This window comes from Psittacula echo, assembly GCF_963264785.1.
Source record: "Psittacula echo genome assembly, chromosome: 22".
NCBI lineage: Eukaryota > Metazoa > Chordata > Aves > Psittaciformes > Psittacidae > Psittacula > Psittacula echo.
This window is the reverse complement of record NC_137758.1, coordinates 2,888,361-2,904,841: the sequence shown is the minus strand read 5'-3', so window position 1 is coordinate 2,904,841 and position 16,481 is coordinate 2,888,361. Positions and strand designations below refer to the sequence as shown.

The 16,481-nt window shown below is 54.5% G+C and overlaps 1 protein-coding gene across 1 annotated transcript; it reads right to left on the bottom strand.

The window, feature by feature from the left end:
* Positions 1-1,729: 1,729 nt before the first annotated feature.
* LOC308229040 (uncharacterized protein C6orf132) lies at positions 1,730-14,647 on the bottom strand (the record flags this gene model as incomplete). The annotated part of the gene is made up of 5 exons (XM_080632796.1): positions 1,730-1,835; positions 2,192-5,021; positions 5,363-5,438; positions 10,164-10,279; positions 14,503-14,647. The coding sequence occupies 5 exons, from the start codon at positions 14,645-14,647 to the stop codon at positions 1,730-1,732; spliced, it is 3,273 nt and encodes a 1,090-aa protein (XP_080488922.1).
* Between the last annotated feature and the right edge of the window lie 1,834 nt (positions 14,648-16,481).

Sequence of the window (16,481 nt, the reverse complement as noted above, 5' to 3'; positions counted from 1 at the left end):
TAGCTATTAGACCCATTGTGGTATTTGCATTCTCATTTTATTCACAGCAAAGTAAAGTTCAGAATACTCGGAGGCTGCTGCAATACTCGAAACAGGTGCTCAATTATTCGGTGAAGTTGGAAATAACATGAAACATAGAACATCAACAACGTGACATTGATACCGAGATAACTCTTCCGATAACTCCACCCCGAAGGAAAACGCATCACTGAGTTTTGGGGTTGAATCGTAGAGCAAAATCTGCTTCCAGGCACACAGACACAGGAGTGTGCACTGCAGGCTTAGCCGGAGTGGTACTGATGATATTGATAGGATTGAAAAGAGAAAGTGCTTTCCATAAAGGTAGACTCATGTCTCAAAGTGCTTTTAGTCTGTCAGTGATTAGAAAACATACTCTACAGGTTTTTACACTTATCTTACAACGATTCTCAGCAAGTTTACTTAGAAGGAAGATGATAGGTTTCTAGTTTCAGGAAGCTGGGATTGAACACTTTGGTCTATTATGAGGCTGCGTTTCTCGCTCTGTAGTGTTTTATACTCTTTAAGGCTACTCATATCTCTCACCCCACAACATAACCATCACTGGAGGCACTGGCAGGAAGAGGGGACAAGCTTGCACCCAGCACCCAGACAAGCACTTAGGGAAACCAGCTCCCTTCGGTGTCACTGCAGGCATTCCACACACCAGGAGCATCGAACACTTCACAATCGCACTGACATTTAGACTTCTTAGTCCCCAAATCAGGCAAACCAAAGCCAAGTCTCAGTATAACAGTCTATAAGGACTCTATGGCTTAGCTTTTAGAGGTGGGGTTTACACGGGAACGAAGTGGCAAGAGACCCCTCGAGGAAAGCACCACCAGCACAGCACCTCGGTGGGTCACTGACACCCACCAGCTGATAAAGGAAAAGCATGGCTCAAGGTTTGAAGCCTCCAAAGTGCTTTACAGCCATCCATCCAGGCCTCGCAGCCTTCCTCCATGGGGAACAATCCCCAACAGAAACACTTACAGTGACCAAAAGGCATCGGAGAGCAAGGGCCCATGCTCCCAAAGCTGCTCCCTGGGGAAGGGGGCTCAGACCTTGGGGGCAGAGCTGTCCCTGGCTCAGCAGGGCAGGCACTGAAAGCCAGGAGCTGGTTTTAAGGCACTGGTATAACTGATTTGCTTAAGGCAGTTGTAGGAGGTGGGGACAGAAGAGGTTAGGATGTAGACATCCTAAACTCCATTCCCATCCGATCGGCCTCACGTTCTTACTTTAATTCCCCTACGTTTAGCTTGCTTCCGTTAGGCCCATCTCCAGTTGGTTTCTCCTTTTCCTGAGCATTTTGATTTAAACCAACTGAAAAACCCAACTGAAAACCACCTCCAGTGGTGATGCTCTTTAAAGAGAACTAAGGATACTTTCGGGCTTTCTTAGGAGACCTATCAGTCTGCAACTTTGAAAGGAATACAATGGGGGGGGAAATAGGAGAAGGAAAACCATGTTTGCTCACGTAACGAGACAGCAGCCTGTCCTCTGTAGTAACTACTCTCCATGACAGTCATCCAAGAAGAGTCCAAGTCCCAGGTTCACTCCCCACCTTCTCCATCAGTAGTTTCAAGCAGTGCATTTGCCAAGCTGGGTTGGGACCATCCCTGGTGCCCAAAGAGAAGCAGACGACCAAGTGAGATACCTTCTTCTCGCTTCCCAGCCGGATGAAGGTGGCAGAGCAGCCCTGAGGACATGCCTATCGGTGCCCGCTCTGGTAGGTGTAGGAGATGGGCTGCCGAGCCCCAGGCCTGACCGTGAAGGTGTTGGTGGGTCCACTGTACTGCGAGGTGCCATGGAGAGGTCTGGAGGGAAAACAGAGGGAAAGGCATCGAAATCCAAGGGAACACTTTGGGTTTATTCAGTATCGCAATTATATATTCTTTTACCTAGTGGAGCAGGGTGGCTTTTGTCACCTCTTGTCTCCATTCAGTGGCATGAGGTGGAGAGGGCCATAGGCACCATGGTTATGGCTGGGACCAGTGCCACCATCCATGGTCCTGGACTGAGGTGGCAGGAGATGAGGAGCAGGCATAGCCAGGCATCGAGTGGCACCTCATGAGCCAAAGGGCACTGACTTATCCCTATCCTCTCCTTCCCATCCCTCCTCTCCTTCCAACCAAAGGGACACGGGAAGGCGCCAGCTCAGGCCTGCACGTACCTGGGGGCTGCCACCGCGCTGGGGGGTGAGAATTCCCCATTCTGCCCCTTGTACTTGGCATCGGCGCTGCCGTACGGAGCCGCTTTCCCAGTGGCATCCAGGGACGTCCTCCGGGCCTGGGCACTTGTGGGGCCATTCCTATGGCCGGAGCTGAGGCGACGGCCGCCATCCCCGGCCGAGGAGCTGTAACCCCCGGGGCCATAGGAGGAGAGGGTGCCCGAGGCACGGGGGGCTGCAGCAGCCCGGGGGTAGGAGCTGTCGGGCTCGGAGACATAAAGGCGCTTCTTGATGAGCGGGCGCGGGTTCGGGCAGCGGCTGAGGTACCCGGCAGAGCTGCTGTAATCCGGGTACTGCGGCACCAAGTCGCTGTTCCTCCTGCTCGTCTCCAGGGCTGGGGGCTCGTGGTTGCCCCCATAGTTGCGGCCGTAGCCGGGCCACCTGAAATACCGCGGGGGCTCCGAGCCCCGGCTGCAGTCGGGGAAGCTGGGGCACTTGTGGCTCTCCTCCCGACTTGGGAGAGGCCCCTCGGTCTCATCCGCCTCGTTGCTGAATTCAGGGGGTGGTGGGATAATCCCATAGTCCAGCACCGTCTCCCCGTTCTCCTCCTCCCTGTGCACGCCATGGCGGGCTGGGATGGGCTGTTTCGGCTGCCCTGGCTCCAGGAGACCTCGCAGGAGGCTGGAAGCATCAGCCCGCCGGCGCCCGGGGATGCTCATGGGCTGCGCATCACCCACGGCGCGTGTATCCCGGCCCTGCTCCGAGGAGCTGGAGAAGGATGGAGGTCTGCTCCATCCCGACCCCGCTGCTCCCACCGCAGGCGGCCGGGGCACCACGGTGAAGGAGGCAGGCTTGGATTCGTGGCGGTAGAAGCTGGTGGAGGCGGTGTCTGACAAGGCGCTGCTGGGTTTCACGGGCAGCTTGGCCCGTGGCACGGCTCCCACCTCACCCGCCTGCCGGCCCCGCTGGGCACGCTGCCGGGCTGCCAGCAGCAGTGCCATAGGGGAGCCCCGCTCCACGCGCTCGCCCGTCACCGGGTGGATCAGCTCCTCCTCTTGCCCTGCTCCCGAGGGGCTCCTGGACAAGCCCATGGGGCCGGGTGACTCAGCCGGGCTCGTGGCACAGGGTGGCTCGGCTGAGCTGGCCCCAACCCGGTGCACCTTGTACTGGAAGAGGGGCGCATTGGGCTGCGGTGCTGAGCTCTGTGCAGGAGAAACGGGGGGTGATGGCGAGGTGGGAGCAGGGGGCTCCTCCATAGGACCCTGAGCTGTGTCTGGGGGGCTCACACTGATGTTGAGGGGCTCAGGAGAAGGGGTCGAGTTCTCCGTGGTCTTGCCTGTGGCAGGAGCGGGATGGTCCTCGTGCCCTGTCTCATCCTTCTCCACTGCAGCAGCTGGTGCTGGGAGCGGGCTTGGGGCTGGTTTTGGCAGCACTGATTCACCTGGGTCAGGAGGGCTCTTCCTCAGGTCAGGGGGGCTCTTCCTCATACGTGGGGTGCTGCCACAGTCCTCGGAGCCCTGTTTCTGGCTGCCGAGCCCCATGGCAGGTTTCCCTTCTTTCTTCAGGGACAGCACAGCCTCCAGCTCATTCCTGATCTTCATCACACTGCGGGGCTGTGCGGTGGAGCTGCTGTCCGGAGCAGGGAGCGCCATGCTGGGAGAGCCACCATTGGCAATGGGGATGCTGCTGCTGGGCACCTCTTTCTTCTCACTCTTCCCTTCTATGGGTAACTGCACATCCTTCCCTGCAGGTTGGGGCACCCTGAGACTGGGTTCATGGCTGCCGGTGTGGTTGGTACCAGCATCCATGGGCTGGGGAGCAGCCGGCTTCTCCTCTCTCGGTGGGGAGCGCAGGAGGGCAGAGAGCTCATGCCGCAGCCTGCTCAGGTTGCCGGCATCCCTCCAGTCATCCTCATCAGTTGGGTAGTCCGGAGGAGGGAGGTCCAGGTCGTTGGCAGTGAGAGGTTCAGGTTTTGGAGGAGGAGAGTCTTTCTCAGCTGTTTTTGGCTGGGGAACCTTCACCTCGGAGCCTGGCTGTGGGGACTGGTGACCAGCAGGATTCACCCCTTGGCTGAGCCCTGCACCCGGCTTGGGGCTCAGTGGTGGGGGTGTTGGCTTAGTGATGGCCTGTCTCAACGGGGAATTCCTTTGCTCAGCTTCTCCTGCATAAGCCTTGGCCGCGGGTCTGATGGTGAAGCAGGGGGGGAGGGGGGGCCGGGCATGGGGCTGCCTGTGGAAGGGCTCCTGCCCCATGGGCTGGGTCTCCTGCACCGGGATGGAGGAGGACCGGGCTGGGGCTGGCGGGGGCACCTTGAAGGACCTGGGGAAGGTGAGGTGGGGCTCGGGACAGTGCTTGGGCTGCAGGCTCTCCTTTGGGCCAGGGGCAGCAGGGAGCCCAGCCTTGGCAGGGCAAAGCGGTCCCTCAGCATCCGCCTGCCTCGTGTTCAGCACTGTCTCGGACTTCCACTTGGAGATGCCGGTGGTGAAGGGAGCCGGGGCCCGGCTGAGCGGAGGAGCTCCCGGTGGGGCTGGCGGGATGAAGTCCGGAGGAGCCGGTGTGCTGGGCGAGGACAAGGCAGAGGATGGAGGCGGCGGAGCTGCCATGGCAGGAGGTGGTGGCACCACCTCAGGTGGTGGTGGAGGCAGCATTTCGGGTGGCGGAGGGACCGGCGAGGCCGGTGGTGCTGGTGCCGGTGCTGTTGGAGGGGGTGGTGGGGGCACCGATGGCGGCGGAGGGATGTCTTCATCCAGGTCATCCCCATCGAGAGCCTGCGGGCGCAGGTCCCCCACCGAGCTGTACATTCGGTAGTTCCCATTGATCTGGGAGCCAGATCCTGCAAGGAAGAGCGAGGGCACAGCAGTATGAGCACCTTCTCCATCAGTGCAGTGATGGCCAGCATCGCCTCTGGCCAGCCATCCTAGGAAGCCAGTTTATGCTGCTGAGCAGCTCTTTAAAGCTCGCAGCACCGTAACAGCCACTACACCTCACCCCTTAGAAATGAATTCATTTTCAATGACTTCAAAACCAAATTAATAGTAGACTCTATTTTAGCATGAAGATCTCATGATCACACTGTCTGCTCCAGAGCTTGGTACCCACATCCTTCCTTCCCCAAGGGCATGGTGCTGCAGAGCACTCAGCGCCATCCAGGACTCAGCAGAGAAGATCCCTTACCAAGAGCTGGTTTTTCCTCAAAGTCTTCTGGCACCGACGGCGTTGGCACAGCCACCCCATGGGATTCTTGGGCATTCTGCAGTAGTCGAGAAGAAGGAGCTGTTAGTTTTATGCCCAGGGTACCAGAGCACAGGCCCCAGCCTGTATAACTGGTAATTTGTCTACACAAACAGGAACCTGATGGGATGCAGGGCTGTTTCCAAGACATGGAGTTATAGGGCTTAAAGGGATGAACAATAAAGGTTGCACAAGCCACAGACACAATCCCCCTGCGCTGGGCGGGTGAAGAGGGGCTGGAGAGGCGCACGGCTATTTCACATCCACATTTAGGGCTCGCCAGCATCAGTTTCTCACCATTCACATCCCAAGCACGGTTTTGTGGGCATTGCTGCCCACCAAGCACTGCCAGCTCACACCGCAGTCAGGTGCACACCACACTGAAGTCACAGGCAGACTTCCAGCTTTTTGGGAAGCAGGAGATGTGAACACTGAGGAAAACTGCTGCTTATGTGGTTTGTGTTTCACTCTCAGTTACTCCCTTCACATTCACGCTGAACACTCAGCAGTGCCTTTAGCTGGTACAGGACCATGCAATTTAGCAGCCTACACATCTGCGAGGATGCTTTGTGTAATTACAGCCACCCACCATGAGATATTCATGGCACACTGACTCACCTGCAGTGCTGACCAGGGCTCCTGTACACCTACCAGGTGCACAAAGCCTCTCCTTCCCTCCACTGACTCACTGCAGGGAGATTGCAGCTGCTCATCACACCTACACTAACGTGTCCTGCACACAAACTGATGCTGAATCAGGCTGTCAGCACAGACGTGACGGAGGCAGTGGCCTGGACTTCCACATACCAGCACTGGGAGAGACCCATAGCACAGAAACAACGCTCCATGAGCAGCAGAAGCTCGCAGACCCCACAGCCAATGGTCAGGGACACACTGTCCCATTCCCAGGATCCAGGGTCCTCCCGCTTGCCCTCCTACTTACCTGGGGCAGGTGTTTGCATTAGCTGTTAACAGCCCCTTATCCTACCATCAGCCTGCACCAGTGTACTGGTGTCCTGCATACAAAAGCCTAGATAATGATTGAGCTGTGCCCTTTGCCTTTCACTGGTACTATCACTATTTCTACAGGAGATTGCTATGGGATTCCAAAGTCTCCTTGATCAAAGGTTAAGCTGGGTTTATACAGCCAGCCCCATCCAGGGTGCAGACAGTGCATTAGCATCACACACGGCCCTGGGCATGGGGAATGAGGAAGAGGGGAGCTGCTGGGGCAGAGCGAAGCAGCAGCCTGGGCTCCCGCAGAGAGCTTTTGACAAAGCAATAAGGAAATGCAGGTTTCACTTGCAAAGTCCATCACCCTGGAGATGACCAAGGATCCTCTATAACCACGAAGGGAATGCACCAGTTATTGGCAAGCCAGGGGAGAGTGAGTGGGAATTCACATTCCTGGGATTGCACAACCGAACGGACAACTTCATGCTGATGGAGAAGGCGAGGTCTGCTAAGGCATTCGGACAGATCTGTTTGTGGTAAAACAACAGACTGGGTGAGCCTTATAGCCTCAGCTGAGACCTCTTTACTGCTCCCGAAGATACAGTACAAGGAAAGATCCTTAACTTCAGCTGGAAGCCAAAGGGAAGACAAAGGCTGACAGAGGCACTTCAAGGGCCGATAATGGAGTTGTCCAGAGCAATGAGATAACAACCACAAAGAGGAGAATCTAAACCAGCTCCAGCAGTTCCCATCTGCTATGGAAATGCATTGCTGCCAGTCCGCAGAGCACACAGAGATCTGCTCATTTGCAGGGAAACAAAGATGTCTGAGCACTGCATTCCAGGCACCATACGCGTCACATGTTTGGATAGGAGTAGAAAGGGAATGGCAGTCGGAAGAGATCTATGCAAAGCTGGAGGAAACAGTCCACATGAACAAGGAGCAATTTTGGCCGTGTCATTTCAGCAGGGCCCCAGGACTGGGCGAGCCTGTTTCACACCAAAAGTTTCTGTAGCAGTTGCTAATGCTCAGCATCTCTCCAAAACCACCCATCCTCACGTCATGAGCTGGCTTCTGAAATGGAAAGCATCTCCGTACGCTGCCAGGCTCCAGAGATGGGCAGGGAGATTGCTTCCCTCTGCTGTGTTTGCTCGGGGTGTGCCCAGCCCAGCAAAGCTCCAGCTGATTCAGAGCAGGGCTCTGTGGGGTGGTGCGCCAGGAACCAGCATTTCCAGTTTGCGGTACCTGAATCAGATTCCTGTGCCGAGGATCCCGGCGGGGGAGCTTTCACTGTAACCACCAGGAATCGCTTTTCAGTGCCGGCACACAGTTAGAAACCCCCTGGTCTCGCGAAGGGGACCTGCCTGTCCTCATGGTCCCCAGCTCCCCAGTCTCTCAGGAGCCCATGATTCCCATAGAATCCCAGACTCGTTTGGGTTGGAAGGGACCTTAAAGCTCCTCCAGCTCCAACCCCTGCCACAGGCAGGGACCCCTTCCACTGGAGCAGCTTGCTCCAAGCCCCTGTGTCCAACCTGGCCTTGAACACTGCCAGGGATGGGGCAGCCACAGCTTCTCTGGGCACCCTGTGCCAGCGCCTCAGCACCCTCACAGGGAAGAGCTTCTGCCTAAGAGCTCATCTCAGTCTCCCCTCTGGCAGGTTAAAGCCATTCCCCTTGGCCTGTCCCTACAGGCCCTTGTCCAAAGCCCCTCTCCAGGTTTCCTGCAGCCCCTTTAAGCACTGGAGCTGCTCTAAGGTCTCCCCTTCAGGAGCCTTCTCTCAGCCTGGCTCCAGAGCAGAGCTGCTCCAGCCCTCGCAGCATCTCCATGGCCTCCTCTGGACTCTCTCCAACAGCTCCATGTCCCTCATCCGTTAAATGAACTAGGTTTAAAGCTGCCTTTTACAAGAAACCGACCAATATGAAACCAAAAGACATCCTGGGGTGTCAGAGACACCAAGGTGTCTCCAAATGTGAAGAGCTATCCCCAAACTCCTGGTTTTGAAGCAGAGCTATGGAACTTGGTGGTTAACTATAGGAATTTACTCCCCCAGGATGTCAAAGCTCTGCCAGGACCTGCAGAGCCCAGGAAGCCAGGTGGGCAGGGGGATGTGGTGGTACCCAAGAGGCAGGTAGCAAAGCCCCCTTTCCCGCAATCCCTGCTGGGACTCAGGAGCAGCCTGAGGGAAGGTGATTTGGGGGCAGCACCCAGGGACAGGAAGGCTGCAGGGCAGGGTGTGTGCATCCTCCTGACTCACAGCTATGCCTCGGAGCTGCTTCCCGGAGAGCGGGTGGGTGCAAAGAAAGGGTTAAGGCCGGAGCTGCAGAGCAGCTCAGTGCAGACAGGTACCTGGCAGTGGGAGCGCCTGTGCCAATTCCAGTTCTAATCAAACCTCATCAAAATAATGCAAATACCCAGCACAGACCAGTCCTCCAATGATGTTTCTTATTCCTACTGATTTCTTTAAACCTGTTAGTCTTGGAAAAGAAGGACAAGTTTGTGAGGGACCTTCACAAGAGCAATAGAGGGGAGAAAACCCCAGAGTCAGCAGGAAAGCATCATGGCTTGGCCGACAGCCCTGAGCGTTTGTCTTAAGGATGTTCGTACTCTTTCTTCCTCTATCACATACACTTCTATACACTACTACACTACTACAGCATCTGGAAGCTCCAAAAAGGTGCAAAAGGCCAGTTGCCCTTTAGAAACCTGGAGGGATGGGTGCCCGCTATGGTCGCACACCCGAACTGTGCTACTGGAGACGAGTCTGTCAGGACCAGTCTTACAGTTCCCAGATGAGGTTTTTCACTATGACCTTTAGGAAAGCATCACAGCGGGCACAACCCCTTTGTAGAACCTGTGTAACCCCATAACTTCCGGATTATGCTCTCCAATGGATATAATAGCCCCTTCCAACAGTTGTCACCCCCCACCCCAAGCTGTCCTCCCAGTGACACCTGCAAAACCCAGGAACTCCCAATGGCATCCAGATGACAGCAACCAGCCCATTCTCTGCTGGAGGTGGTGGCTGCTCTAAAGGACAAGGATGTAGGAGGAAAAACATCCTTTGCTGTCAGAGACAATTTCCTTGTCAAGACCAAAGGCTTGGATGTGTTTTACTGTCTTTACCGACCTCCAGTGACCCGCACTTCAGATTTAGCTATTGCCATCTCCAGACTATCTCTGAGCAATCAACACCTCACTGTACTCGCACACACAGCAGCAGGGTTGAAGCCAGCAATGAGTGTATGTGGCTTCTGGAGTCCCAGCTGGGTTAAAGCCACTTCCAAGCTCTCCGGGTCCGGCTGCTTTGGCACTTGCTGCTCAGTCCCTGCATCCAGATGGAGCACTGGGAATGGCTTCCCTTATACAGGGATTGAGAATCCTCCTCTGCCCAGATACCTCCTGCATCACTTCCTCATTCCTCTGCTGTAAACAGGACACAGCTTTGCTATTGCTGTCTTCAACAACATGGGTGATCCAGAGCGAGATACTGCCAGCAGCTGTGAGATAAAACGTGGTGCAAGCCAGATCTATCATCTACATGCTCAGCAATTTTTCCTTTAATTGAGAACACAAGTCTAACGATGCTTACGTCTGATGCCTGAGCATCTTGCTTATGTCCAATGCAGCCCTGAACTCAGATCACCTCCTAATCCCTCGTATCCAGCATTATTATAGAGTGGTTCTGCTTCTCATTTACTTTCTTCCCTCGGGTAGAGGATGAGAGCAGCAGCCAGCCCAGGTGGTTCTGGGCAGTGCCACAATGAATCCCAGCACCAGCCTGGATACTCACAAGGGGTAAGAACGTCAGCAGCGGCCGGACTCTCGGACGTGGTTTAAGCGTTGCTGTGCCAGAGTCAGTCATTGTCCCAAAGCGATTGTCGCCATAATACACCTCAATCACATCACCTGAGGGGAAGACAAGACTGTTAGGATGCGCAGCCACAGCACTGTTTGAGGCAACAGGAAAACACGGACGTCACCTTATTTCGGTGAGGAATTTGCTGTATCAGCTCCCAGGAATGGCCAAACCCCATTAGATTCTGAGCAATATCCAAGTGTTTTGAAGATGGAAGAGAAAGGTCCCAGGTGCTGGCAACGCAGCCCCACACTGCAAGGCAAAGAGCCTTCCCAGAGCTCCAGATGCTGGAGTTTACTAAGCACAGATGTCAAGGTCTATTCTGAAAGGCTTATTTCTAATAGTAGCTAACTTAAATGTACCTCAGGAAGGTCAGAAGTTAGCAGAAGCACTCAATTCACTCCCTACCCAGGTGATGCTTAGGGAAGGAAAATGCTTCAGGTGCAACTGTAGAGTGCCATGAGGCTCTGACCCCTGGGAGAGCAGGTCCAGGGCTGGCACCCACAGAGCAGCTCATGGACTTGACGACCATAAAGGTCTTCTCCAACCTCGTCAATTCTGTGCTAAGCTTGGTCAGGATCTGACCTTGGTCAATCCATCAGCAGCTGGAATTGAGGGGGGAGGCAGCAGCAGAGCCTGACCACACCAGATGGAGGGAGGGAGGCTCCTGCCCTTCCTCACCTGCTGACCGCTGCATCCAAGTTAATTACAGGTTCTTCTCGCAGCCCTATCGTGACAGCAGGTCCTTGTCATGACACAGCAGAGGCGTTCCTGACCCTTGCCTTGTGGCAAGCAGGAAGGGACAAGCAGAGGGGAATACCTCAGTGCGATGGAAATGGGGCTTCCCAAGGAGGATTTTCCCTTTGTTTTGCTCCCATCATCCGAGGGCAGCAGGAGGGAGGTGATGCAGCTGCTCTCCCTGCTGTGGCTGAATACCACCAGCATCTCTAGATGTGCTGCTGGAGCAGGCTCTGTCTGACCCCTGATGCAAGCACTATTTGTCCCCCGGTACCAATTGCCACAACACTTTGACACCTCAGCCTGCCTTACAGAGACATGCTCTGGACATCTTCCCACAGAACACTCCTCAATGAAGTCACTATGGCAGAAAGCAGCCACAGAGCCCCAGCATTACAAGCAGGAGAAGCCACCAGGTCCTCCAGGTTCCCAGCCCTGTGCTTTTACCCTGAACCACACCTTTTGGGGCCGGTTTATTTCTGACCATGAATAAAGCTCATAAAATTAGTTTAATTATGCTCTTTGTGTCTGATTAACAGCATGAATTAACAAGCAGAAGCACCGGAGTGCGTAAACCCCACCTTGGCTGGAAGGAGACACACAAATCGTAGCCAAGGAGACCAACAGTAAAGTAAAAACGAGGGAAGGAGGAGGGAAACAAGCAAACCGTCTGTGAGCAGAGAGAGAACTGCAGGGGTGCTCCCAAACAGCCTTCCATAGGGGTTTCAGTGAGAAGAAAGAAGCAAACAACCTCCCTCTCCACCCTGAAACACTGAGAAGTGAAGAGCTGAGGTTTTTCTCTGCTCAAAGAGTTTGGAAGCGAATCCTTCCACTAAAGCGTGAAGCACAGAAAGTTTCTGTCAAGTATCAAGCAATTAAAAGCCAAGGAGCCGAAAGGCGGAGGTTGTAAAAGCTCCACACTGAAGCAAAGGGGCCGGGCTGCATTTCTAAGCCTCCAAAACCCGAAGCAGGATTGCCTGCCTTCGGAGCTGGCTGGTGGTGTCACCAAACCCCTGCCCTCCTTGGACAGGCAGAGATCAGGCAAGAAGTTCACAGGGAAACAGAGCTTTAGCGAAGAAAGAGGAGGGCAGATGCTTCTGTGTGTGTTCTCCCTGATGAAAAGCACTAGCATGAACCCCTGGAATGAAGAACCCGGCCACACCAAGGGCTGGGCAGCAGCTACCCCAGCCTCTGCTGCACTGATAGTTTGGAGGCAGATGAATTCCACACAACCTTGAAACCTGCCACTGCGTCCAGCAGGAATGTCAGCTTCTCCTTTCTCCCACCCACTACACCACAAGTTACCCTGGGGTAACCGAGGAGCATCCATCGTGCTACCACTGCTCTTACGGTCAGCCGCGATGTCCTCTCCCTTCCACTACCAGGGATCCTTTACATAAGGACTTTGCCATCCAGCCTGGTTTGGGATGAAGGAAGCTTAAAGCTCCTCCAGTTCCAATCTCTGCCACGGGCAGGGACCCCTTCCACTGGAGCAGCTTGCTCCAAGCCCCTGTGGCCAACCTGGCCTTGGATTTCTTCAGCTTTCAAAATACTGAGCACTTAGTTCGTGTGATCCTACCAACAGTTTAGAACCGGACAGGAGGAGCTGCTGGCTTCTGGACAGCAGAGATGCCATCAAATGACCATTATTTTCCCATAACGCCCTGGGTGACCCCAAATCCAGTGAGTAAGCAGCAAGGATTAAGGCCAGTGCAGCATGAGAGTTTGGATTCAGACAGTTTGGTGGAGCAGGGATAGAGTAGTTCAGAGCCTTGAAATGATGGGAGTTTATATTAAACAAGACACTAAGTAAACCCAGTGAGAAACTGCATTTAAGATCACAAGGTCTTTGATCCTAGATTACTAAGCATCCCTAACCTGAATGTGCTTAATTAAAGTAAAATGAGGTGCTTGTAGTTGTGTTTCCTTTGCTAGATAAACAGGACTTGCCTGCTAAGAGCCTGTCATCAGTAAGACCTGTGCTCTGCCAGCCTTGTTTCCTGGAAGGAGGGATCAGGAAACACCTTTGGAGGCTGCAGGAAGCTGCTTCCTTCTACCTTGACTACACTTTGGGCACTTTCTGACATTCAGCCTGTCCTGGAGTTGTGTCCTCTCAGCCATGGGAAATCAAATAAGCAAATCTGCAATGCATGCAATGGAACTTCTCCCTCCTTGGGGGTTGCATCACCTGGAGTAGGCGCAGCAGGTTTGACACTGGGGTATCCACAGCAAGGAGGCGGCATCAGTCACTACATTCAGGAATCTCTGAGTCAGTGACATGCAAACCTACACCCATTCCACATTGCTTAACTTGTGTTTACTTTGCACCAAAAACTAAGGTGGGGATCAGCAGCAGCAGTGGACTCCTTCTGGCAGCGGCGATGGCATGAAGCTACACAGCAGAGTCAACAAACAGAGATGGGGCTTCACCGTGGCACTGCGGAAACCAAGGGACAGGAAGATCTGAGCCATGGACTGTGGAGCTGTGAGCGCAGCATTCCTGGTGAGGAACCCACAGCTCAGCACACGCTCCTCTGAACACGGTCACTCAGCGCCGGTGTGTCACCTCCCCTACAAAATTACATTAATGATATAAATGCTAAGGGGATGCTGAGGAGTGATTCAACAGCTTTTATATAGGCTCAGATTTCAAGGACTGCTGGCTTTCACTTTGGAAGCTGATCCACACAGCAGTTCCCCACACCTGAGAGGAATGCCTTTGTGCTGCAATTGCAGCCACGGAAATCAGGCTGGTAATAAGCAGACACAGCAGCTTCTTTTCTTTTTCCTTTTTAAATCCAAACCACATCAGAGAGAAGCTTGAATCCTCCTCAGATTTACAGCCCGTAGAAATCAGCGCTTTTCCTTTTGTGTTCGAGAGTTGCGCGAAACTCTCCGTCCCATTTTCATTTTATCTTGAGTTTCACCAGCTCAGCCTGCAGGGTGTAACCACCTTGCAACAGCATTAATGGACAATACTTCAACACTGCACAGCTCAGCAAGCACCCAGGCCGCTTCTAAGCTTGGAAGGAGCTGTTGGAATCTTACAGCCACCAAACTGCATCCACAACCTGCTAATCTTTTATCTTCCTGGCTCCACTACTGTTAATTTGGCTCCCTCCTCCATGAGCCTCCAGGGCACAGTATTGCAATTAAAACCACAGAGAAATACAAATAAACCCGGGGAATGGGCAGCCCTCAACCCCCTCCAAGCACAGAGCCCTGCACGGAACAGGTTTCTAAAGTAAATAAGTAAAAGCTGGGGAGGCGCTGATCGAACGCGGCGTGGGAAAGAGCTGCTGGGAGCAGCAAAACGGATCTAAAGCAGCTCGCTTTAGGCAAGTTGGACTTCCCGGGGTGGGTCGGGACCCACCGGACCCCGGCGCCGGTCTCAGGCTCCCCGGAGGCCCCTTTTGTCCCGCAGAGCGCTCGCACCGCCCCGAGGACCCCGGCTCCATCCGCCCGCCGTTCCCGGCCCGTTCCCGGTCCCTGCGCACGGAGCTGCCCCCCCGGGAGGTGACGAGCGGACACTGACCGGTGCCACCAGCGCTGTCCGAGGTCACCTCCTGCGTGAAGATCCACGGCGGGTTGGTGGCGAACAGGGACGCGGCGGCGGGGCTGGGCTGGCGCTTCCCGAAGAGGCGGCTGAAGGTGCCCTGCACCGAGTGATGCTTCTTCATCGTGGCGAGCCCCGGCACTGCCCGCCGCGCTCCGCACCGGCATCCCCGCCGCACCGGGGCCGCTGCCACCACGCAGGGATGGGGGGGGCCGGGCCCTCCGCGCCCCTCCCTCGGCCCCTCCCTCCACCCAGGTGCCTCCCGTCTCACCGGGGCCGCCTCTGCCCGGTGAAACACGGGGTAGTTTGTGTTGAAGGGAGCTTAAAGCTCCTCCAGCTCCAACCCCTGCCACGGGCAGGGACCCCTTCCACTGGAGCAGCTTGCTCCAAGCCCCTGTGTCCAACCTGGCCTTGAACACTGCCAGGGATGGGGCAGCCACAGCTTCTCTGGGCACCCCGTGCCAGCGCCTCAGCACCCTCACAGGGAAGAGCTTCTGCCTAAGAGCTCATCTCAGTCTCCCCTCGGGCAGGTTAAAGCCATTCCCCTTGTTTTACCACATCCGATTCCTCCCCCCAAGCCCACCCCAACCCACACTATCAACCTTTTTAAGTTAGCCCTATACTGAGCATCCAGGTTTGAGATCTGCAGGAAATGCCAGCCAGAGCCAGTGGTAGCCGAAGCACAATCCTTTCCCTCTGCTCTGTGTGTGTGTGCTGGGAAGCAAATTAGCACCGAGCTTTTGGGGAGAGCATCCAAGTCCCCATCCTCCACGTACAGATCCCCACCAGCCTCATGGGGACTGTGCCTGGCCTTAAACCTTGCCCTAACCCAATGCAACCTGTGTTGTAACCCAATACAACCTGTGCTGCGAGTGATTGGGACTTCCTTGATGCAAAAGCTTAAAGATAGTGGGATTTGGCCCCGAATCTGTCTTGGTTTTGGATACAAAAGCAATTGTCTAACATTGATGGCAATTTTCTGTGTCATACACGTCAAAAAAGAGAGTTAATGAGTAACACTGGTTATTAATAAATGCTGGGATCTCTGGAGAACTTTAAACCCCAAATACCTGTCAAAACAGTAACTCTGAGCAGAGCTCACAGCTTCAGGGCCAAGTCACCCTCTCCTTTATCCATTTCCACCACATTTTTGGAGTTAAATGATGGAGGTTTCTTTTTTTCACTTAATCACTTTGAAGTTAAGATTTTTGCCACCTTTCTTTTTTTGCTACAAAGCTCAAATTAGGACACATTAAATCACCTGGGAACAGTGCAAAACGAGTGCTGTTAGGGTATTTCAAAAGGAAAATCTAATCATGGCATAAACTTTCAGGCAGCACTTAAATAAAGTGAGTTAAGAAAAGGCGAGTTAAAATCTTGTACCACAGGGATTCAGTCCTGCAGCTGCAGTGTAGAATCACACAATGGTTCAGGTTGGAAGGGAGCTTAAAGCTCATCCAGCTCCAACCCCTGCCACGGGCAGGGACCCCTTCCACTGGAGCAGCTTGCTCCAAGCCCCTGTGTCCAACCTGGCCTTGAACACTGCCAGGGATGGGGCAGCCACAGCTTCTCTGGGCCCCCTGTGCCAGCGCCTCAGCACCCTCACAGGGAACAACTTCCTTATATCCAACCTAAACCTCCCCTCTTTCAGGTTAAAGCCATTCCCCTTGGCCTGCCCCTATCTAAAGGGGGTGTGCACAATTATGCCCAATGCCCCATGCTCCAATGGCAGCCGGCTCCCAGTCCGCTCTTGCAGCAGCGGTGCTGTGAAGGGACAGCTCTGTGCCATGCACAAGACCTGCAATTAGCGGGACTCACGCCTTGCTGACAGTTATCTTAACTGCTGCTTGTGTGGGACAGGGAACGGGACAATGCTGCCCAGGAACACACCACAGGGACCCACAGTTGTGTTTCAGATGGGATGGGAGGAAAAGGGATTGTCCTGCCTGCAGGGAAGA